Source organism: Acinonyx jubatus, chromosome A1 (genome assembly GCF_027475565.1).
Source record: "Acinonyx jubatus isolate Ajub_Pintada_27869175 chromosome A1, VMU_Ajub_asm_v1.0, whole genome shotgun sequence".
Taxonomy (NCBI): Eukaryota; Metazoa; Chordata; class Mammalia; order Carnivora; family Felidae; genus Acinonyx; species Acinonyx jubatus.
This window is the reverse complement of record NC_069380.1, coordinates 62519170-62544790: the sequence shown is the minus strand read 5'-3', so window position 1 is coordinate 62544790 and position 25621 is coordinate 62519170. Positions and strand designations below refer to the sequence as shown.

Here is a 25621-nt window from a genome sequence, read left to right as displayed (position 1 = left end):
CCTCATGCTTAATAATATTTACATAAATCTATTTACTCTCCCATATATTAATATATTCAAATATTCACTATATCTTTGTGCCTTTGACTATATATATATATATATATATATGTGCCTTTGACTTTACATTAGTTTTACAGTAGCTATACACCAACTATACATTTTACAGTAGTTAGTGTAAAGGAGAAAAATCTATTAATTACATCCTCACTCTTAATTCACCTACTTTTTAAAATAAGATGCTTAATTTTGAACATATTCCTATATGTCATTAAAAATAAGAATGTATTTTTTTTATTAAATTCCTAATTCTAACATTTCAATGCACGAGGACAAGCCTGCCAATCTTTCAAGTACTTACAATCAAGAAATGAAAATTTACTCAGCCGAGAGAATGTAAACATAAATAAAAATGCTAAAATTTTCCTGTTCTAACTATCATTTATCACTCAGTCTTTTGTAATAATGTACACTTTTTAAATGCCATATATAAAACTGGAAACCTCCAGAATACAGACTTGGTATCTACCATATATTTTTGAAATACACGAGCAACTGGAAGATAAGAGAAGTAGGGAAAGGTACAACTCAAAGAAAAGGTGCAGCTTTTAAACCTTATCTTCCCAACGTTTCGACAAGTTTCCAATGGCGTTCTCCCAAATATTCCTTCCTTTTATTTTTTCCCTTCCTTTTAATTTTTGAAAGTGAGGCTGAAAAATTTGTTCAGTTTTAAATTTAAAAAGCTAAACTACATTATCTTATTTGAATGGAGATTTAAAAACTGCCAAATTTGAAAGCTGCATAAGCGTTGCTCTTATGACATATTCTCTGTCAACTTCCTCTGTTTCTTCATGAGTCACACCATACTTTATTGTATAAACAAATAAAACATTATAAAGAGTATTTCCAAAATAGTTTTAAAGCCAGCAATCCCACACTCACTTTAAAAGAGTGGAAGGAAAAACAACTCTTTCGAATTATCTGTGGCTGTTCTGCTTCATTCACGATCATTATTAAGCCCTTGAAAATAAAGAAGAGTTACTGTCTGCACCGTGACATAGTCAGTGTTCCTCTCTGCAAACAGCACCACTTATTTACAAATAACAACAGACACAGAGATAACAGCTTGTTCCTTTCAGCTTATGAAATGCTCCATTCCATATGAAAGACTACACTTGAGGATACAGTGAAGCCCCTGGTCATAATTATGGATCCTTCCAAAAACAGATTATCATTTCGTTGTTTGTTTAATTTAAGGCAATGTGACTGGAACCAACATAAATAAATTACATAAAAGAAAATAGAAGAATCATCCCAGTAGGTGGATTCCAATTGCACTGGTAGGTAGCTTCCTGTACACGATTCCAGATCTGAATGCAGACTGTGTACAGGAAAAACTTGTCTTCCGGCACCAGTTGCCAGCACTGTTTTCTCCCTCCCTTTAAAAGTTCCTTCATCTCACAATAATGTGGGTGCCCACTACATCCATACACGCAAGCAATCATTCCCATCGGTCACACCCAAAGGGCTGCTTCAAAACCAGGCTTCCGTGGGATTCTATAAAAGCTATGAGAGAAGGGACCACACTACAGTCTTTTATAACCCAGAATACCACTTAAAAAGCAGGTTAACACTGTTGGAGTAGGAGACATAAATGAAATATTTGAAAATCAAAACATCAAAAACAGCAAATCTACTTACATTATTTGAGAAGTGAAATGATTTCCCCATTAAATTTCTCTCAAGCAGCCAGTTTTCCCAATAAAGTGTGTTGGCTTCTTTCTTCTTAGAAAAATAAAGACTTTGAATTGTTTTCAGATATTCTGATGGCACAGAAACTAGATAGTAGGCAATTTACTTACTGATAAAGTCACCTGCTCGATTATGGTACAGTAGATGTGATTTCTCAAACTGCTTTTAGTATATATGTTTAAGCTTGTTTTTATGGACATAATCCTAAAGCTACTTACTCTATTTATTAAATTAAAAGCAGTTATTCTTCTTATAAAAGAATGTATTCCAGTAAAGTTAGCCTTTAGGCAAATTTATTCTAAATTTGTTTTGCCTTCTCATGATTCTTAAATAAAACTTGACATTCCACAAAGGGTGAAAACAACCACTTATAACAAGTTATATTTAAGAAAGCGCCTACCATTTTCATTTTTACGATTAATATTTAAGTAAACAGCAAAACTCAAGGGCACCTGGGTGGCTCAGTCAGTTAAGCATCCAACTTTGGCTCAGGTCATGATCTCACAGTTCGTGAGTTTGAGCCCCGCATCAGGCTCTGTGCTGATAGCCCAGAGCCTGGAGCCTCCTTCGGATTCTGTGTAGCCATCTCTCCCCCTCCCCAGCAAAACTCAACCTATTGAGTATAACAAAATTTATTAAACAGAAAAATTTTTCAATGTAGATAAATTACCTGACACTATGGTAGATAGAGATGATCCCATGTATTTCTACTTCTTATTTGTCACCAAACTTTTAGCAATATCACCACAATTTTTCAGCAGCCTGAACCCATTTTAAAAGTAAATAATTCAGGTGTTGTATTTTTCCCAATCATTTGAACCTAATATATTCTATCTCTCTTTTTTTTTTTTTTTTAAAGTAATCTCCACACCCAACATAGGGCTTGAACTCACAACCCTCAGATCAAGAGTTGCATGCTCTACCAACTGAGCCAGCCAGGCACCCCATGATGTATTCTATCTTGATCAATTTATCCAACAATGTGTAAAAGGTTTGTTAAGATATCTTTGAAGGTAGAAGAGAATGTTCAACATTCACTGAGTGCCAATATATTGCAACGATAGCACTTTCTTTCACTTCTATAATTAGCTCTGCTATCCAAAAAGGTCGGTTTCATTGGTCATGATCTTCTTCAGCCATATATTCTTACTTGAAAGGATTAGTTTTGATATTAAAAGATAAGAAATCATTATGAAGCTTTCCTGTTCCATAAACTTTAATGACTCAAACTCAAGTTGATGCTCTAAATCTCCTTCCATGTGAGTCCAGCTCACCTTTTCAAGCATAGAATCTCCACCACACTCCCCATCCCTGTTCTGGTCAGACTGGTTTATTCACTGCCCTTTACCTCTAGAAGGTATTGTCCATATTGTGCATGTTGTCATTTCCATGAGAAAAAAACCATCACAACACTCTGTGTATGTGGTTATAGTCTTCTGGTTCAGCCAGTTCAAATCACAAATCTTTGCTTACAAGGCATATCAACATGTTTTCCTCCAACTATTTCATATGAATAAATCCCATAACAGACATAAAGTTGTTTTCTAAGACATCTAAAAAATCACTAAAATAATAACATCTTAAAATTTGACATATCACAGTTTCCCTAAGAAAATCACTAATTCATCATGAACTACCTTTTAACTCCACTTAAATTTTATCCTGATTCATTGTATTTATGTTATTTAATGAACACAGTTTTAAAAATTAATCAGCTTTGTGATTTAGTTATGCATGTAAACAAAGCACAAATTATTTAAATAGACTGACAATAATATACATAAAGGAAAAGGAATACTAACAAAAGTCTATTTTGCTTTGAACAAAAGCAATAAATTTGTTTGAAAAGTAGTATAATCTAGATATTTTCATTCTAATCATATACAGTTAAGCTAATGTTTTATAAAAGGAAAAATAAATTAAGCTATTTTATTGTAGTAATAAGGGGTTTTATGGAGATGATGACTAAAATAAGGGAAAGATCATCTATTTTCCAATGTGCCTTGTAATTTTATAACCCATTAATTTTATTTCTGAACATACTGCTTGAATTAAGGTTGAGTTCTGGTCTTAGCTGATCCTTAAAAATCCAATTAATATTTCCTATTTTACTGTTTATCAGACTTGTCTGCACTTTGACATATCACACTGGTGTTCTTATGAAAACCACATGAGGTAGCCAGGGGAAAAACTTAGACAAATATTTCTTCAAATCATATTTTTAAAAATAAATCTATAATTTCCCAGTTAAAAGCAATGAGATTTTATGTTACAGAATACTAAAATCTAATAATTATGTCCATTCATACTGCAGTAAAACCATAGGTCAGAATACTGAGGGACCTGGAAGGACCCACAAAGGGCACATATTTCCAAGGACTATTTCACTAATATAACAGTTTTCCCAGTCCAACTCAGTATTTATGTCCTGATTGACCTCAGAAATAATGACCTTTTTCTGAGGGTTAAAAGAAGTTAAAACTTCATTTTGTTCCAGAATGATGGTATGCAAAGGTAAGAAAACCTACCCCAAGTTTACCAGGATAATGGTAATAGGAAGATTGCATAACAAGACTTCTCCTTAGTTTCAGAAATCAAGATACATTTACCTTGAAAAGCAGCAGCATTTCGCGATATTAGAAACTTTAATGTGGAGCTGGATGATTGAAGGACTTCCTGCATATCTTGGCGAGCTGCAGTCTGGTATCTCTCCTCCATCTTCCTGGTGCAACAGGTAGGTTTTTTGGATATGCAAACCTGTAGATCAGGTCCTGGAACAGATGTAATATTTTTCAGAATAATCACCTGTTTATTTGATTACCATTACATGTCACATGTCAGGCATTAATGATCAGAAGGGGCTCATGTACTATGTGAGAAATTGATTTACTAGAGCAGTTGCTGTTAAAAAAAAAATGTATGTATTGTCCATGAAACCAACCATGAAACAAAATGTTGTAAACTATTAACTCTTTGCTCAAATATTTTATTAACATTTTGATCAAATATTAAATATGTCTATTCAATTAACTAATTACTATTACCTGACAAATACATTATATAACAGGAAACAAATTAACTGTTACATATAAGTACAGAGCTACATCAGGAAACTTTTATTTTTGCTTATTTTGTTAATTCAGCCAAAAGTATTTGATCTAACTACGTTAATCAGAAGTGTATGGGCTAGAGGCGCCTAGGTAGCTCAATTGGTTAAGCATCTGATTTTGGCTCAGGTCACGATCTCATGGTTTGTGGGTCTGAACTCACAGTTCACAGGTTTGGATTCTCTGTCTCTCTCTCTTTGCCCCAACCCGGCTTGCTCTCTCTCTCTCTCAAAAATAAACAATAAAAATAAACATTAAAAAAAAAAAAAAGGACGTGGGCTAAAACAATTATTTTTTTCCTGAGGAAATAAAATCAAAGTTTGTACATCAAATAAAGGTGAAAAACCTTCACCTGATTTCTCAACTCAGCATTACACTTGCGATTCTTATGGAAGAAGTGGTTATCAGCAATAACAGTATAATGGGGGACTGAGATCCTCCATGGTCCAAACCCACCATCCAAATTTCTACTCATTCCCTAGTTTACTAGAGACAATTCCTACCATTAAAAGTACATGTAGTTTTACAACCATATTCAGAAAACTTCCAGGAAGATGCAGATTACATGGAATGTGAAGTTATTACACATATGTAATAGTTGTAGTTAGAAAAATGCTAATAGAATTAACAACTCTTATCCCAGATGAGCTAAAACCTCATTCTATACCAGAATAATATGCAAATACAAAAAAAAAGTATTTTTATAGCCAAGTTTACGAGTACAATGATAATAGGCAAAACACGTAACAAGACAGGGGAGGCACCTTTATACACAGCAGACGTGCTAGAGAACAAAGAGGTAAAGGGGCATGGATAGTGCCTATCGAGGAGAACACTGATGGGACATCATGGTTTGGGCCCTAGAGCATCCCAAGGCTAGCCAGGTTTTATGTAAAGCTCAGCAGAGTTTTCTTTTCATGGCCTAATAGAATACATTATTTCCTTATCTTAGAGTAGGAAAAACAGTTGTGGCCTTATTGGTGATGGGGAAGTTTCACAGCACACATGTCAGCTCTTCAGTGACCAACTCTACATCAGCAAATATAAAATACCCATGTGTGCACATATGCGCGCCATACAGACACTGTCAAACCCCTCCTTTTTCACACAGAGTAGACCTCAGGCCTCACATCTCCAAAAGTTGGTTTTGGGTAAGATCAAAACATGTGAAATCGGCCATTACAGGACACCAAAATTTGAAATAATTTTGGCTTTAGTTTGTTTACGTTAGACAAATAAAAAATGACAACATTTGAGCATTTCTCAAAAGCAAAAAAGCATAAAATATTGATGTGTGTCACAGCAGGTAATATGTTGGCAACTGTTTTTCATTTTTCTTGGCTAAAAGTATACAAAAGCAAATTCTACTTTAAGACTGATTGAAAGAAAAAGCTGCCTTCCCAGCTTTATTCCTAAATGGAAGGACTGGGGAATTAAGAGTTCAGAGAAGAATAGAGATTGGAGGAAAGAACAAATAAATAAACATGAAAGTATATAAACATATTTAGTATGGTAAGGACTGCTAGGGAATAACAATAGTAACAACAATAACAACAACAATAATAGATCTTTGCAAATGTGTCTCCAGAATTCAAACACCAAGGTCCTTTGCCAGACCACGTTCTTAAACATAGCTTATGAAGGCACCAAGTTGTGACCACTCCAACCTCCCTCTCACTCCAGCCTCATCTCAAGTAACGCTGCCCACTGTACCCTTCCCTTCACACATGGGCCTATTTCAGCCCTTCATGGTCACCAAGTGCCCTCTTGCCTCAGGGCCACTTTCTCCATGCTCAGCTCTCTGGAAGGGATGCTCTCATCCTACATGTGCTCACCCAGACATATGGAAAACACACACCTCCTCCTAATTCATTGCCATCTATTTTTCTTTACATGTGAACTCAGCCTTCCCGCGAGAACCTTCCTTAGCCTCCCAGACAGCTCTTGTCTTTATTATACGTTCTTGAAGTGCACCATTCCTCTCCATTGCACTTATCATGGTGCAATGTTATATTCCTTCATGTGATGACTAATTAATTCCTTCATCTGACTGTAAAGCTCCACATGAGGGAATTTTTGCTCATTGTTATATCCCAGTTGACCAGTACAGTGCCTAAAAAAGCATAGAGACTCCATTTTTATTCACCAAACCTACAGTTGAGGATCTAATGTGAATAAACATCATCTTATTGAATCCTCACATTAACCATATGATGTAGAGACCATTACTACCACATTTTACATATGAGGAAATGGAGACATGAAGAGGATTTGAAAACTGCCCAATATCACATACCTATGTCACACACTACAAAATGGTGGAGCTGGTGATCGAAAACAGGCAGAGTGATTCCCAAAGTATCTTCTTCACCATCACTCTACTGAGAGGAAAGCTGTAGCCTTAAATCTATAAATGGTTTGTCTACAGATATGACTGGCCATTTTTGATTCTTCTTCTTGAAAGAAGTCATCTGTTTGGTAAGTTACCAAATTTTAGGTCAGGAACCATCCAAGGAATTTTATTCAAAAAACAAAATAGGCTTGGGGAGCCTAGGTGGCTCAGTCAATTAGGTGTGCAACTCTGGATTTCAGCTCAGGTCATGATCTCAGGGTTGTGGGATTGAGCACCACATCCAGCCCCACATGTTTGGATTCTCTCTCTCTCTCTTTTTTTCTCTCTGCCCATCCCCTGCTCGCATTCTCACATATTCTCTCTCTCTCTCTCTCAAAATAAATGAGCATTAAAAAAGTCATCTAAAATATGAAGTTATAAAGATGCCATTTGCGTTTTCGCCCAATTTTAAATGGTGGAAAGTACAGTTAGAAAGGTACTGCAAATGGCCTTGACTGTTGACCTAAACATAACAAGGGAGAGAGACTATCTCCTATCTCATAGGTCTGAATAAGCATGGACAGCAATTTAGAACACTTAAGAGCAAATACATTCTTCATGCTGATGAGCATCTGCACTGATTAATCCAGACTTTCATTCAGAATCTTGGTGGATGATAATGACAACAACATTAACACTAAACTCCAACGCAAAGCAGGACTATAATTCAAAGATCTAGTTATGTTTAACCAGCACAACATTTTCCTCAGTATCCAGAGTTGGGGTGGCGGTGGAGGGGGAAAGAGTCCATAAGAAACTAGTTCCCATGCTTCCTGTATCAGCCCAAAAGACAGAGGAGATGAACCAAACACCCTCAGGGGAAGGACCATACCTTACATTTTGCTCACAGTATAAGCCCAGAGGTCATAATAAGCTGTATGTTGATAAAACGCCCAACATGGGAGGCTGCGGTTCTCCCACTGTAAACAGAACAAACATTCTAAGAAAGCAAAGCCAGACGGAACCCAAGCAGACAGCATGTAGGTACCAAGACTCATTTTTAGCATATCTCAAAGCCTGGTTTCAAAGAACATGGCATAACTGAGGATGCTATGAAACAGCAAGAGAGCACAGTCAAGGCTCAGAGGCAGCAGTCATGTTTCCGAATGGCAAAATCAAGCTCTGCAAGAATTAAATTACTAAAAGCAAATGAAATTAAAAATAAAACAGCAGGCTCCTTGCTGAAGGATATTCAACCAGAATTTCAGGGGCTTTTCCTGATCTCTCACCCAGAAGCAGCAGGATTGGTGACTATGACTTCCTTTCTGTTTTCCTGCATGAGAAACTGTTAGAGCCATCTCCCTGCTTCTGGATGGTTTTTTCAAATGTGTTAAAATAGGAGCATTGGGAGTCATCCTGGAAAGATGGCAGCCGTGAAGGCATAGTTTTCACTATCTCCAAATCCCCACATAAACCAGATGGAACAACTAGAAAATAAATCCAAGAAATATAACAAAACTAGATGATAGAGAATTCCCACAATTTCAAAATATAAACGGGGGGTTAGGGGGTGGAGATCAGCAACAGCCACAGATTTTCCCATTATCAGAGTCTGGGCAGTGGGGAGAAGCACTGAGGACAGGACAACCCCCAAACAGCCAACAGAATTTGCCAGAAAGTACAGTGGGCCAATTTGAGAACAGCAGCAGAAACAGGGACGCTTTTGCCCTCTCGATTACCGGGTATGTGCAAACGACCTACGATAGAAGGGAGTGAATGATCAGGAGCTATCCGAACCTGTGAACTCTTAAAACAGATCAAGCAGCCTCTTTTCCAGGATAGAACTCCACACAGAAAAATTTCTGGAAGTGGAATCAAAATTTAACAGAATAGGGATCCAAGAAGCACAGATAAAGAAGGTCTAGACCAATGTGAGAATGGAATTAAAGCCAAGGAATTTCAGAAAAGAAGCACCCATAATTTTAAATGCTACACAGAAACGGAAGAAGTTCTGTAAAGCTAGAAAAGCTTTTCTGAAGCCAGCCTCAACCTAAATGTCCAGGAAAACAATACTCCCTTCCTATAGAATGAGCAACAAAAAATACTGCAGTCAAATCTCACACAGAGTTGTTATGATAAAAAAGAGAGTAAGGAGCAGAAAAATCTCCCACAGACAAAGAAAGCATGCTAGAAAGATATGCCCCTAAAAAGAAAAACAAAAGATAAAAGATAATGAAAGAAAACATGGAAGAATAACACAAAGCAGTATCAGAAAACCTGACAGATGCAGTGCCCATACTCGGTACAGAACAAAAGATGAAAGAACAAGTTCTGAAATGAAGACTAAACCAGAAGGAACACAGGAGCCAGTCACACAAAGGTAATGCCCTACGGGAAAGAAAATGAAAAATAACAAATTTTCAAAAATCAAAATGAATGGATAGATTTGAAAGACAGAAATAACAAACACTCTCGTAATATCAGTTCCCAAAGAAAAAAACAGGAAAAATGCTAAAAACTACATTTCATGTTACGCTACAACTGTGAAGGGCACAGATAAAACAAATAATTAGGGAATATTCAAATTCTACTGTCTAATTCTACCCTGTATTTTCAAAATTGAGATTTTTTTTTTTAGTGTGGAGGCATAAAGAAGAAGTAAAAGTCTGTAATCTTGAATTTGAATTGAAGTATCAACATGAAATCATGAAAAACTTTACCTCTGAAAGTACATATTTCCTAGCTTCCCTGAAAAGGCCTAGAAACAATGACCAACTGAATGGCAAAGGGCATCCCTTGTGCCCAGATTATCATCTTGAAATACTACTTTTCACAAGAAGAAATCAGTGCTTCTTAAAGAAATGCCTCATCCTAGGTCAAGAGCAGGCAAAAACAAGATGACAAACTAGCCAAAGCACCCTGTCCACCACATAGTGAAGAAGCTACCAAATAATTAGCGGGGTCTCATCAAAAGGATTCAGGAGCTAGGTTAGGGCACTAGGGCTGTCATAAAATACAACAGACTGGTCAGTTAAACAACAGAAATTTATTTGCTCACAGTTCTGGAGACTGGAAGTCCAAGATCAAGGTGCTGACAAGCTGGTTATCTCCTGAGATCTCCTTGTCTTGCATATAGCCACCTTCTCCCTATGTCCTTGCATGATCTTCTCTTTGTGCATTTGTACCCCTGGTACCTTTCTCTCTTCTTATAAGGACACAATTCATATCGCATAGGACCCATCCTCATGACCTCATTTAACCTTCCTTCCTTCCTTAAAGGCCGTATCTCTAAATAGAGCCATATTGGGTGCTAGGGCTTCAACTTATGAATTTGAAGGGGGGGGCTGGGAGGAAATAATTTAGTCTAACACAGCAGCCAATTTCAAAAGGTTTCTACTGGTTAAACCTGGAACAACCTGAGCCTCAATAATAATAATTGTAATGAAGGGTGCCTGGGTCGCTCAGTCTGTTGGGCGTCCGACTTCGGCTCAGGTCACGATCTCACGGTTCATGAGTTTGAGCCCTCACGGGCTCTGTGCTGACAGCTCGGAGCCTGGAGCCTGATTTGAATTCTGTGTCTCCCTCTCTCTCTGTTCCTCCCTGCTCACACTCTGTCTGTCTCTCTCTCTCTCAAAAATAAAGATTAAAAAATTATTTTAATAAAAAAATAATAATTGTAATGAGCTACAATTAATCAAATATGCTTAAACCCAAGGGTTTTCTATATCTGTGCTTTATTTTGTAATAAAAAAATAGTTTTAGAATAGAACTGCTTGTTGATTACATACGTTCTCTTTTTGTTTCAAACATTTACTCTCCCCCAGTCAACTTACAGGATTTTTATACTTGTAGCACACACCAGCTTTATTGATGGCTTACATAGAAAAGAGCCCTTGGTACCAAGACCCTGAGATCAAGATATATTTCAGGATCACCAGAGTGGATATTACATGTCATAAAATACCAAATGCTCACCACACGAAAACAGGACCTTGGAATTGAGAGTAGGAGGAGTACACTGGTAAACTTGCTCCTCCTGTCTTTTCTGAGATTGTCTTCTTGCCGTAAATTCAGAAAGTGATAGGAGTTTGTAAAATGTTATATGGTGATAGGGTTCTGACTGAGTCAAATGTATTCCTTCACCCAGCTAGAATAAAAAATACTTAAGTCCATGAATCCATCAAGAATCATGACAATGGCATTGGATCTGCTGAACACTGGCCAGCATCTGTTCCCTCTCCTGGAAATTTCTTCTCAGTTCAACCTCTTGCTCACTCACATACATGCTATCCAAATGAGACTGATACACATAGACACGTATCTACACATATATAATGATGAGTCTAGACTGGTTAAAACATAGCATCCTATCCTGTCAGCACAGTGATTGATTCAGAAATAGACAGCCAGTCACAAGAAAGAAATGCAAAAAGATATTTGCCGAGGCATCTAGGAAAGCAAAGCTTTCTTGCTTCGGCTGGAACTGAATTTAATGGCGCAGGGACGCAGGGCTTGCAGATGCCACAGTCACTTCCCGGCTCGGAGTCAAGCCTGGATCTACCACAGCCTCTTCTGTCACCTGCCATATAACGAGATCCGGCCAATACAACAGCAGTAATAGTGCGCAGGGTTACAGCAGGCTAAACATGCCACTCTCTTTTATGCTTTATTCCAGAACTTCAAAAGGACTTGCTATTAAATGGAGGGTCAAATAACACCTGTTTAGTGCTTGTTCCAGTTTCCTGCTCTGTGGTAATAACTTTTATGTCCAAGAAACAATAAGAAAGATTCCACTGCAGTGTGGCAGTGCTACCAATGGAGAACAGCCATTAACTCCGGACAAAATACAACAACCAATGACCTGAAAGCTCTGGAGAGTGAACAAAAGAAGAAAGATTCTGGAAGGGAGTCAATATTTAGAAGAAGGGAAACGCCATAGGGTTAGTTTCCTATCTCTGTGGCTTTTAGTCTGAGGGCATCCCATCTATAAAGTGACTACCAATTAAAAAAAAACTCAGTCTTTTTAGGAATTAAGCACAAGATGATAGATATCGAGGAAATCACTGTTGGTAGAAACAGCGAGGAAGGGAGAAACACCAGGAAGGAGTGGGCCAGAGAGAAGGAACCCCAATTGCTCTATGCACACTCTGCCCAAATCTCTGGCTAATCCCGACACTACACCTCACGTGGCCAAGGCAGACTGTAAGTAGTCCAGCTACTGGCAAGATAAAGAAAAGGAACTAAATTAAAATTGCAATAGCTTCCCAAGAGATACAACTGACAGTTTGAGTCCAACCAGAGTAATCTTCTCTGAAGACAAAGACATTAACACCCTTTGGAGGAGTATCATAGAATCCAGAGATACCAATAGCATAACATTCACAGTGTCCAGGGGACAATCTAAAATAACTGGACATATGAAGAATCTGTATTACGGCGACCCATTGTCAAGAGATAAGGCAATAATTCAGACCAACATGAGATGATCCAGATGTTAGAATAAACAGGGAAGGGCTCTAAAGAGCTATTATAACTCTGTTCAATGAAGTAAAAGGAACATGTGCTCTGAAAATTATAGAATAAGAAATCTTAAGAGAGAAAAAGAAACTGCAAAGAAAAACAAAATGCAAATTCTGTAACTGAAAAATACAACATATGAAATAAAAATTTCACTGGGTGGGCTTGATAGCTAAATAGAGATGACAGAGGAGAGTCAGAGGACATTAAGAGACCAATAGAAAGTATCCAATGTGAAGAAGAACTAAAACTTGAAAATACAGAGAGACAAACAGACATAAATAGTGCCTCAGAGAGCTGTGGGAGAGTATCAGAAAATGTAACATATAAGATTAGAGTCCCAGAAGGCAAAAAGATAAAATGCTCCATGAAATAATAACTTTAAATGTCCCAAATTGGTAAGAACCACAAATTAAGAGATTTTAAAAGCTCACTGAACCCCAAGCAAAATAAATACAAAGAAAATCATGCCTAAGCACATTATAGTCAAACTACTGAAAGCCAAATATAAAAAGAAAAGGAAAGAAGCCCTGTATGTGAACAAAGGGGAGAAAGATAGGAGATGAGGTAGGTTCACACAATGCCTTCTAGATCACACTTAGGAGGGATTTTCACAATGAAGAAAGGAAGTAGGGGGGAAACATGATTTGATTTTGTTCTTACAAGTGCACCTAATTGCTATTTTGACCGTAAGTATTTCTGTATTGCAGATGAGAGTTAAGATTGGGTAGAAGTAATGAGAAGTGGTTAGATCAGACATACATTGGAGGCAGAAGATAACTTGGATGTCTTGGGTGGGATCTGACAGGTGAGAAAGAAACAGGAATTACAGATAAGCCTTAGTATTTGGGCCTGGATGCATCCGTGGTACTGAAACTGTAAGTTTGGGTTTGACACACAAATCGTACTAAATAATGAGGGTTTCAATGAGACCAACTAAGGGAAGAGTTTCATTTATTAAATTTAGAACGTTTCTCATCCTTAGGCCAGACCATTGGGGTTGTTGGGGAGTTTTTTTTGCTTTTGGGGGTTCTTCTGTTTTGCTTTGTTTTCTTTGTGAGAAACCACACACCACCCTGTGTGTGGTAGGATAGGAGCATTTCTGAATTCCACCCACTGGATGTCAGAGGCACCCTCCCCAGTTGTGACCCCAGACATTGCTAAACATACCTCTTAGGCATAATCAATGGTCTCTGGGTGAGAAGCACTGGCTGAAGACAAATGTTGGCGATAAAGAAGCGTTTTTTTTTTCCAATATATGAAATATATTGTCAAATTGGTTTCCATACAACACCCAGTGCTCATCCCAAAAGGTGCCCTCCTCAATACCCATCACCCACCCTCCCCTCCCTCCCACCCCCCATCAAACCTCAGTTTGTTCTCAGTTTTTAAGAGTCTCTTATGCTTTGGCTCTCTCCCACTCTAACCTCTTTTTTTTTTCCTTCCCCTCCCTCATGGGTTCCTGTTAAGTTTCTCAGGATCCACATAAGAGTGAAAACATATGGTATCTATCTTTCTCTGTATGGCTTATTTCACTTAGCACCACACTCTCCAGTTCCATCCACGTTGCTACAAAGGGCCATATTTCATTCTTTCTCATTGCCACGTAGTACTTCATTGTGTATATAAACTACAATTTCTTTATCCATTCATCAGTTGATGGACATTTAGGCTCTTTCCACAATTTGGCTATTGTTGAGAGTGCTGCTATAAACATTGGGGTACAAGTGCCCCTATGCATCAGTACTCCTGTATCCCTTGGGTAAATTCCTCGCAGTGCTACTGCTGGGTCATAGGGTAGGTCTATTTTTAATTTTTTGAGGAACGTCCACACTGTTTTCCAGAACAGCTGCACCAATTTGCATTCCCACCAACAGTGCAAGAGGGTTCCTGTTTCTCCACATCCTCTCCAGCATCTATATAGTCTCCTGATTTGTTCATTTTGGCCACTCTGACTGGCGTGAGGTGATATCTGAGTGTGGTTTTGATCTGTATTTCCCTGATGAGGAGCGACGTTGAACATCTTTTCATGTGCCATCCGGATGTCTTCTTTAGAGAAGTGTCTATTCATGTTTTCTGCCCATTTCTTCACTGGGTTATTTGTTTTTCGGTGTGGAGTTTGGTGAGCTCTTTATAGATTTTGGATACTAGCCCTTTGTCCAATATATCGTTTGCAAATATCTTTTCCCATTCCGTTGGTTGCCTTTTAGTTTTGTTGGTTGTTTCCTTTGCTGTGCAGAAGCTTTTTATCTTCATGAGGTCCCAGTAGTTCATTTTTGCTTTTAATTCCCTTGCCTTTGGGGATGTGTCAAGTAAGAAATTGCTACGACTGAGATCAGAGAGGTCTTTTCCTGCTTTCTCCTCCAGGGTTTTGATGGTTTCCTGTCTCACCTTCAGGTCCTTTATCCATTTTGAGTTTATTTTTGTGAATGGTGTGAGAAAGTGGTCTAGTTTCATCCTTCTGCATGTTGCTGTCCAGTTCTCCCAGCACCATTTGTTAAAGAGACTGTCTTTTTTCCATTGGATGTTCTTTCCTGCTTTGTCAAACATGAGTTGGCCATACGTTTGTGGGTCTAGTTCTGCGGGTTCTAGTCTATTCCATTGGTCTATGTGTCTGTTTTTGTGCCAATACCATGCTGTCTTGATGATGACAGCTTTGTAGTAGAGGCTAAAGTCTGGGATTGTGATGCCTCCTGCTTTGGTCTTCTTCTTCAAAATTACTTTGGCTATTCGGGGCCTTTTGTGGTTCCATATGAATTTTAGGATTGCTTGTTCTAGCTTCGAGAAGAATGCTGCTGCAATTTTGATTGGGATTGCATTGAATGTGTAGATAGCTTTGGGTAGTATTGACATTTTGACAATATTTATTCTTCCAATCCATGAGCACGGAATGTTTTTCCATTTCTTTATATCTTCTTCAATTTCCTTCATAAGCTCTCTATAGTTTTCAGCATACAGATCTTTTACATCTTTGGTTAGATTTATCCCTAGGTATTTTATGCTTCTTGGTGCAATTGTGAATGAGATCAGTTCCTTATTTGTCTTTCTGTTGCTTCATTATTAGTGTATAAGAATGCAACTGATTTCTGTACATTGATTTTGTATTCTGCGACTTCGCTAAATTCATGTATCAGTTCTAGCATCTCATTAATAAAAGAAAAGATAAGAACCATATGATCCTGTCAATCGATGCAGAAAAGGCATTTGACAAAATTCAGCAACGTTTCTTAATAAAAACCCTCGAGAAAGTCGGGATAGAAGGAACATACTTAAACATCATAAAAGCCATTTATGAAAAGCCCACAGCTAACATCATCCTCAATGGGGAAAAACTGAGAACTTTTTCCCTGAGATCAGGAACACGACAGGGATGTCCACTTTCACTGCTGTTGTTTAACATAGTGTTGGAAGTTCTAGCATCAGCAATCAGACAACAAAAGGAAATCAAAGGCATCAAAATTGGCGAAGATGAAGTTAAGCTTTCACTTTTTGCAGATGATATGATATTATACATGGAAAATCCGAAAGAAGCGTTTCAAAAGAACCTTCACAGAGAAGGAGTTGTCAATGAGGTAGAAAGACAAGAGGTGGGGGAGGGGCAAAAGGAAAAGATGATGGCACCACATCCTGCTTTCAGGAAGGGACAGATCAGTTCTGTTGGGGAAAGTGGCCACATTCCAGAAAGTCTGTATTTTCCTAAGATCTGTAATCATCTGGGCTACCATTTTGGTTGTTTTCTTGACTCTCATTAGACAGTGACTACAGGAACAATCACATTGCATATGGGGTCCTATTCCTGATAAATAGTTACAAGGTCATTTAAACACACTGGAAGCTGTTGTGCTAAGACTTAACAGTTTTGCTGTCCATTCCTGTCCATTTCCTGTTGATGACTGAAGCGCTAACAGTCCCTTGTATTGGCCTGCACCCTGGTGCTTACCCAAACATTTGCTTTTGTGCATTTAATTGATTATATTTTATTTCTTTCTTTCTCCAGAGACTTCAAGTCCCAACAGGATAACGACCACCTTTGCCTTGTGTCCCAGGGTGTTGTACACAACTAGCACAGTGTCTGGAACAAAAGATTTTCAATAAAGCATTAGTCTCCTCCCTTTTCCCCTTACCTGCACATAAATATTTTCTAAGAAACCTAAGAAGGCACTTTCACGGCTTAAAATTAATGAGATAGTTTTAAATATAGATTCAGGATAAGCATATCACTGAGGACATTAAAAACTGGTTCAATAAACCTTTTAAAATGGCATTTGTTATTATTGTACCTTTTTACAAATATTCCTCATAATAATGTATCGCTGGAACTTATAGATTCATCCATTTTATGGAATACAGGCACTGTCCTATAAAAGTATACATTGATATTATTCATTTAAATATAAAAACAAAATTTTTTTCAGAAGAGTATTAAGTATTTTGGCTATCACAAGAGTATTATTTTGGCTATTATGAGGGGGGTTTTTTTGGTTCTAGATTCAATATAAAATAAGTAACATTTGGCAATCTACAAATTTAGACAAATAGGGTCAACATAATATTCACAGGTAGAACAGTAATGCTGTCTCCCATATATATAAATGGCATCGTTGATCCTTCAAAAGATGATACACTCAGAGCTGTGTTTCTAGCCATAGTTTATCAATATTTACACAAAATCACACACTTAAATCTTTACTTTTATAACCAAAAACAAGCATTTCTAATATGGATGTATATATTCTATGTCTATAAAGCAGAGAAAGGTATGCTAAACAGAATGCTTTCTCACACTTGAGTCATGAATTAGAAGTCAACGTTCTGCAACACGTTAACCAGCTCAGGAGACAGAAGGCCTATATATTGTTAGCATATACACACAGCCTGCTATTTGAGTGTGAAACAAAATGAGTTGCAGCCTCACCCCCTCAGTTTTAAAAGAGCCCCCAAATTTTCCTACTGCTCTTTCACCAGCTCACCTAAAAAGACTATCTGCACTCTTTCTCTCAAGGAAACCAGCCCCATGCATTAGAGCCCCTCCAAGCCAGGCTGAAGCAGAGATTCAGAATCACTTGGCCCAAAAAATTAAGCATTACTTCTCTATATGCAACCACTGATGGATATGGGCTCAAGACCTTGCCAGTGGTGGGGTTAGGAAAAGGGAGGAAGAAATTCTCATTCATAAATGTAGCTCAGGCCAAAATGACTTCTCAGCATACGATTCCCGTGGGATCAGCCCACCTCAAAATAATCTCTTTCCTCTGAGAACTGCTCCATCAATACATCCATGAGGGAGGCCCCTGAGAGCACATGTGTGTCATAGGACATCACATCTGATTAGAGTCTGTTGAACTGAATGTGAGTATGTGACTCAAACAGAAGCAACTAGATTGTTTCATCTGAGAATGTAGAATTGGAACACAGAAAAAGTCTAGTCTGTTCACGAACAGAGCTGGTTTATATATAATTTCGGAGTGAAGGGCCCATTCTATCTCACCATGGAGGAAAAAGGGCAGAACGCGCAGTGTAGAGAAATGAAAGAAAACTGTCAGCTCTCTATAGTTCCTGCTTTAGTCCTTTTCTGGGGCCCAAATCCTTCCTATCATATCATATCATATCATATCATATCATATCATATCCCCTATAAATTTGGGATTTCATGAGATACATCTAAAGGCTAATAAATTATTTTTTGAAACAGAACAAATTAGTCTGTGCTTCTTGCAGCCAAAGTGCCCACACTAATACTCTAATAAAGGGGATAGCAAGAACAGATGGTTTGATCAATAAGTTAAATAGAAAGATCTCAGGAATACTGACTACATTACCATGGAAAAGTCCCTAGTGACATAAGCCAGACTTAGATATTGTGCGTGAGCAGGCAGAGTGGATTTGGGTACAAAATGGTAACTGACACTCAAAACCCTCCCAACCCACTAACCAGGGCTTTTTTGTATGCCTAGAAATAAACAATGCATTAAAAATAAACTCTAGGGTGCGTGGGTGGCTCACTGGTTAAGTGTCAGACTCCTGATTTCAGCTCAGGTCATGATCTCACAGTTCGTGGGTTCGAGCCTGTGCTGACAGCACAGAGCCTGCTTGGGATTCTCTCTCCCATTCTCTCTGCCCCTCTCCTACTCACACGCATGTGAGTGCATGCTTACATGTTCTCTCTCTCTCTCCCAAAAATAAATAAACTCTAGAGGCATCTGTGGCTCAGTCATGATCTTGCAGTTTGTGGGTTCAGCCCACATCAGGCTCTGTGCTGACAGCTCAGAGCCTGGAGCCTGCTTCGGATTCTGTGTCTCCCTTTCTCTCTGCCCCTCCTCTGCTCACACTCTGCCTCTCTCAAAAATAAAAAAAACATTAAAAAAATTGTTTAAATAAAATAAAAAGTGAACTGTGTCACACAGATATTTGTGAATAAAAATAAATAAATCCAACTCAAATTGGCAAAAACTCATAAGGGATTCAATTGGTACAAAAGACTAAAAGTATAAACTAAATATAATTTTAGGGAACTTTAACAGGTCTGCTTAAACAATTTCACAGAAGACTTGCTTCCTCTCTGTCTCTCCACTCTATCCTCCATAGGTTTTGTTTCATCCTCAGTTTTCCCCATAAGGAACACCCCCAGACACTTTAGCCTCAAGTAAAAGAATGGCTGCTGTGATTCAGTCCCCATCACTCAGGAGAAGAGAAAATGTAACTTCAGGTAGTCCTTATAGAAGAATAAGCCTCTCTCTCTCTCAGAAGTCCAAGCAACCTTCATTCATATTTTATTGCCTTTGGCTGCGCTGTATCCATATCTGAATAATTACTGTGACCAAACATGAATTATATTGATTAGTTTAAGATAATCAGAAGTTCAATACTGGGTCAATCCCAGTTACACACACACACACACACACACACACACACACGCAAACCAGGGTACAGTTCTGGACAACAGTGACCAAAAAAATGGCAAATGACTATAGGAGCAATTGACTTCTCGTTTCACATGGGAGTGCCAATTGCTACAGCACTGTTGAAGTCCAAACTAATTAGTGGACACACAAAACATCCCCTGGCCTGCATTTTACCTCCTAAAGCTGGCCCTTTCTCTCTCCCCCTCCTGCACCAAACCATAATAACCCAATCCCATCAATTCCTCTCCTTCATTTCCCTAGCTCTTCATCACATCAATACACACATACACAGAGACAGAGAAAGCAGTCGTATCTGTGTGATACAATGTACTAAAGACTTAAGAAGTTTTCAGAGCAGAGGTACCACCACCAAATATATATTAAACATTCTTATCTCTCTATCCCTCAGCCATCCTGCCATGCGGTTCCGCCTACTTAGTCTTCCTTCTTTATTATCTTTCAACAAACCAAAATATTTCCTCCATTTTTATTATGCAGGGAAATTGAGTTCTAGGTGTTTCCATGTATCTCTCTGGCAGTTTTAAAACATGGCTCCAAAATTCTCTAACACTCTTCCCATTAAGAGGTAAGATCTATGTCCCCACTGCTTGAGTCTGTGATTGCTTGACAAATAAATATATATATACATATACATATATATACGTATATGTATATATATGTGTATATAATATATATATACATATACATATATATACGTATATATATGTGTATATATACATAGATATATTTGAATATATAACTGAATATATTTGAATATGTATATGAATAGATATATATATTTGCTTGACAAACATATATATATACACACACACACACACACACACACACATATCTGCTTGACATATATATATGTTTGTCAAGCAATCACAGAATCCAGATTATATGTATAAGTGAATCTGTGCTGGTTTCTAGACCCAGAATTTACGAAACTGGCAGTTTCCATGTCCTAACTCCCAAAACACTTGCTCTTAGAACCCTGTCAGCATGCTGTGAGGACCCTCAAACCACCCCACTTGTAGGGATCACATGGAATGCCCATGTGTAGATATTTCCGGGCAATGCCCAGCTGAGGTCCCATCATTCAACTAGCCTAACCACCAGACATGTAAGGTCACCTGCAGATGATTCCAGTCCCCAGCCATTGAGTCACCCCCAGCTTTCTTTCAAATGTCCCCAGCTAAGATCCCAGATAACATGCAGAAACATGCCATTCTCTGCTCAGATCCTTGACCCATAGAATCTGTGAGCACAATGGTTGTTGTATACCACTGACTTTTGGGGCGGTCTGTGACACAGCAGTGTAAGCTGAAGCATGTGATACGGAGGCTGAGCAGTTACAGAGTCTGCTGGCTGCAAGCTGGAGAGTCAGGAAAGCTGGTGGAATAAATTGCAGTCGGAGTCCAAAGGCCTGGCAACCAAGAGTATCAGTGGTGTTAAGTCCCAGCCCAAGAACCCTCGTGCAGTCAGGCAGAGAGAGAATCCAAACTCCCTCCAGGTGTTTTTGTTACATTAGGATCCTCAATGGGTTGGATGATGCCCACCCACACTTGCTAGGGGGTGAGGGGGGACAGGCATCTGCTTTGCTCTGGAACATCAATTTAGATGCTAGTGTCTTCTGGAAACATCATCACAGGGACACCCACAAATGATGTTTAATCAGCTATCTGGACATCCTGTGGTCCAGTCCAATTAATACATAAAATCAACCATCACACTTTCCCTAGCTTTAGGTTCCCCACTCATTTCATTATTTCCTTTTATTCCTTTTTGTTTCACATTCTGGCTTTCTCCCAGCTGCTTCCTTAGGGACAGTACTACTCTTCAACTCAGGCAAGAGTATCCCTGTCCTGAGCCTCCAGCTGGGCCCCTCCTGATGCAGTGAGATGTCACCAGGGTCCATCTGTATGTGCTGTAGACCAGATCATGTGCCCAACAGATATGACCTTGAAATTCACCATTCAGACAGCACTATGTAAACTATTAAGGCCTGGAGCCTGATCTGTCTTCCCAAGGGCACACTTGATCATCAGCGTGGCTACGCCTGGGCCTGAGGTGTGGCCATGTGACTACATTCAGGCCAAAGGTATATAAATACAATCTCAGGGGCGCCTGGGTGACTCAGTCAGTTAAGCGTCTAACTTCAGCTCAGGTCATGATCTCACGGTTTATGAGGCTGAGCCCCAGGTCTGGCTCCATGCTGACAGCTCAGAGTTTGGAGCCTGCTTCGGATTCTGGGTCTCACTTTCTCTCTGTCCCTCCCCCTCTCATGCTCTGTCTGTCTCTCTCTCTCTCTTAAAAATAAATAAACATAGGGGCGCCTGGGTGGCTCAGTCGGTTAAGCGTCCGACTTCGGCTCAGGTCATGATCTCGCGGTCCGTGGGCTCTGGGCTAACAGCTCAGAGCCTGGAGCCTGTTTCCGATTCTGTGTCTCCCTCTCTCTCTGACCCTCCCCCGTTCCTGCTCTGTCTCTCCCTGTCTCAAAAATAAATAAACTTTAAAAAAATTTTTTTTAAATAAATAAACATTAAAAATTTATTTTAGTGCTCGTTTTGGCAGCACATATACTAAAAATTTATTTTAAAAAATACAATCTCAAAGAATCTCTTTAAAAATATGTATGCTAGACTTCTCTCGTCACCATTGTCCTCCTCCTTTCCACTGACAATTCCCAGAAGAATCTTAGCAGCCACTGTCTAATATGTCAGAGACACCCTGCAGCCCTGGAATGTTCAACTACAGAAAGTTATGTAAATAATAAATAATAATAATAATAATAATAATTAATAATAATAATAAAAGTCTTTACTTTTATATATACGGTGATCCCCGTTGTAGCATTTAAGCCTGATCCCTAAAGAAGGTAGTCCTCTAATCTTGCATTGTTTCATATCACCTTTCATACTGTTGCCAGGATGATCAATCTAACAAAGTACAATTGTCCCATCCCAGTCTAAAATTCCTCCATGTGTCCCTACTCTTCAAAACAGTGTTTCTCAAAAAACAAAACAAAACAAAACAAAAAAGAAAAGAGCTATAGATCTCCGCATTCAGATCATCAATGGGAAGGAGGCAAATTGCTAAGGATCAGAATTGCTAAGTTCTGATCTGCACGCTACAATGGGAGAGCCAGTGACCTTGGCCTCATCTCCCACTTTGCTTCATCATCCCACCATCAACTCCAGTCATACTAAATTACTTGGAATCCTCTGAACACATAATGTTCTTCTTCCATCATTTCCATGCCTTTACACCTTTACATCAGGCTACAATGCCCTTGACCCCTCTCCTTCTCTATTCTTTCTACTAAAAACCTTCTTTCTCATCTTCCAGTATTCAACTCATGTTTCTCTGAGGGTCCCTATCAGGATGAGCCAATCCCTGCTTTGACCTCTATTCAACCCTGTTCAATTCACTACTATAGGACGTAAAATATTTCATCATAATTTTATTCCATGTCATCTTCCTTCTAAACTGTCAGCTACTTGAGGACAAGTACCTCCAGCTACTAATTAGTGTTTGTCTAAGACAAACAGGAAAAGAAAGAATGAAAAGAAAACCACTCATCATTCTGTAGTAGTCTACTACTTGAAGAGTAACTAAAATTGTTTTGAGTAAAATACATGTGCGTAAACTAGGTGATTACTGAACATACTATAGATAAGAATTTTTTCTAAAACAAACTCAAAATCAGTCAAGCACATGAAAAAATGTGCCTAAAAAGCTTTATATACAAATAAGCTTTTGTTTCTTCAGAACTACTTAAAATTTAGTATTAACAACAAAAAAAAAAAGCTTCTGAATTTTTTGAATATAGAGAGAATAAAAGTGAGGAACAGGAAGTTCTTCCTAGAGATTAAATAATGTAGCAAATAAACACACTAATTTCACCCAGGAAATGGGTAAGTTATGGAGTAGCAGATTCTATATCTAAAATAGTATTAACCCAAACATTGAAATCCAGAGAAAGAAAATAGATAAATGGTATTTTGAAAATTGGTTACATTTCTCAGAGAAAAGTTCTATTGTATCCAGATACATTAAAATTAGTCAAATAATGGATTAAAAATCCTAGCAAGTACCTGGCGTACAGCAGGCTATGAATAAATGAAATTTGCTTTTCTCTTCTCACACAGTCATGATAATGGAACATCCCATTCAAATGAAAAATAAACACTGCATTTTAAAATTGGCAATCTATTTAGATGCCTGCTCTTGATTCAACTGAGACACCCTATTTCCACCCACAGGCTCCGTCTTGCTCCAGATTCTAGTATCAACTGAATCATAGTGAAGGGTTCAATTAAATCCATAAAATTTATTCTGTATCAGTTCAACACTTTTGAGATCTTTCCTTGTCCTGATTTACTCTCATACTTAAATTCTAGTAACTAAGGCATATTCCTAGTGTTTATTCCACTTTCAACAAATTTCTTCTCCCCAGTGCTTATCAGACTGCAGCCCCCACAATAAGTCCAGCATCTCCTAAACCTTGGGGTGTCAGTCATGGCCAGCAGGGGTAACTAAACACCTGGTCCATGTCTCTAGAAAAAACTGTATTCTGCTAGTCTTCGCCCACTGTGTTTTATGATCTATTCCTGCCATAAACCCCACTGAAAGAAGTCCTTCTTGTCCCAAGAAGGTCTTGTAATTACACAACTGACAGTGGCATTTTCTTGGGGGTCATGCCCCTTAAATTCATAAATTCCAGGTTTGTTTACATAAGCATGCTAGACTGACTTGCTATATCTTATTAAAATCATTCCATAGGTGGGGCCCCTGGGTGGCTCAGTCAGTTGAGCATCTGACTCTTGATTTCAGTTCAGGTCATGATCCCAGGGTCATGGCATCGAGCCACACATCAGGCTCCAGACTGTGTGTGGAGCCTGCTTAAGATTCTCTCTCTTTCCTTCTCTCTCTCTCCCTCTGCCTCTTTCCATTTGCACTCTCTCTCTCTAAAGAAAAAAAAATCATTCCATAGGTAATGATCGCCAGGAAAATCCATTTGCATCTTTAAAATTTGCCCTGATCATTTCTTGTATTCTAACACTATCTTAATTGCAATCTAACACTTTATTGTCGGATACTATTTTATTCCTTATTAAAGGCAAGAGTCTCCTCTATATGGTCTCTTCCCACCCAGGAAGACCACAGTTCAAATATTCCACATAGGTCTTCTCTTCAGTTAAAGACATCTTGCCTACTGGCCTAAATTATTTATATGATTGCATAATCTATTCTAGGAGGACCTGTGGAAAACATCTTACACATTACTTGTTCTTTCTCTCTAATAACTGCTCTAAGCCATGCAACTAATTGCATCATTCTTTATCATGGCTAATAGGACACTCAGAGCCAAAATGTTCAGCCCAGCTCACAGGTGTTGATGCCTCATTTTGTTAAAATGTATGTATTTCACATCTTAACCTTATATCTGATTTCATGTTATTTTTCATAATCTTATTTTTCATACTGGATTCATACTGTTTTTCCGACTCTTATGTTCAGAACATATGGACCTGTGTGCATTGATTTAAACTAGTATTGGAAGAGTTATGATATAAATACATAAAATAAAAACCTATAGGTAACAGAAAACAATTAAGACACAGAATGGCTTGACCTCTTCTGGTTCAAATTATTAGCTCCTCCAGGAGTTGTATAACTCACTCAGTTAGAAGGGCCCTACAGCATAAGAATACATTAACGATGCAGTAAGAAGGATATGTCATATGAATAGCCACACACAACGTGCAGTATAATTAAGGTTATTCAAACAGCCATGAATTCAAGGTCAATATGGTCTTCTTGTCTTTCGAGACTGATTTCAGCAGGATGTACAACTTAAAAATATACAAGGGAAGTACCTTAATTGATTCTTGTTGCAAAAGAAATAAAACAAAGAAGTCAAAATCATATTGATTCTACCTCTTAAATAATTTTAAATTTACTTCTTGCCATCTGTACTACGACCACTTGCACCTAGAATAGAA

At 38.3% G+C, this 25621-nt stretch overlaps 1 protein-coding gene across 1 annotated transcript in view; it reads right to left on the bottom strand.

Moving 5' to 3' along the window:
• The window catches only part of GPC5 (glypican 5), a 682923-nt gene that overhangs the window by 636767 nt on the left and 20535 nt on the right, over positions 1 to 25621 (bottom strand). Inside the window, exon 2 of the mRNA XM_027065090.2 lies at positions 4362 to 4523. Within this exon, the coding sequence (XP_026920891.2) occupies positions 4362 to 4523 (162 nt within the window). The remainder of the gene's footprint in view (positions 1 to 4361; positions 4524 to 25621) is intronic.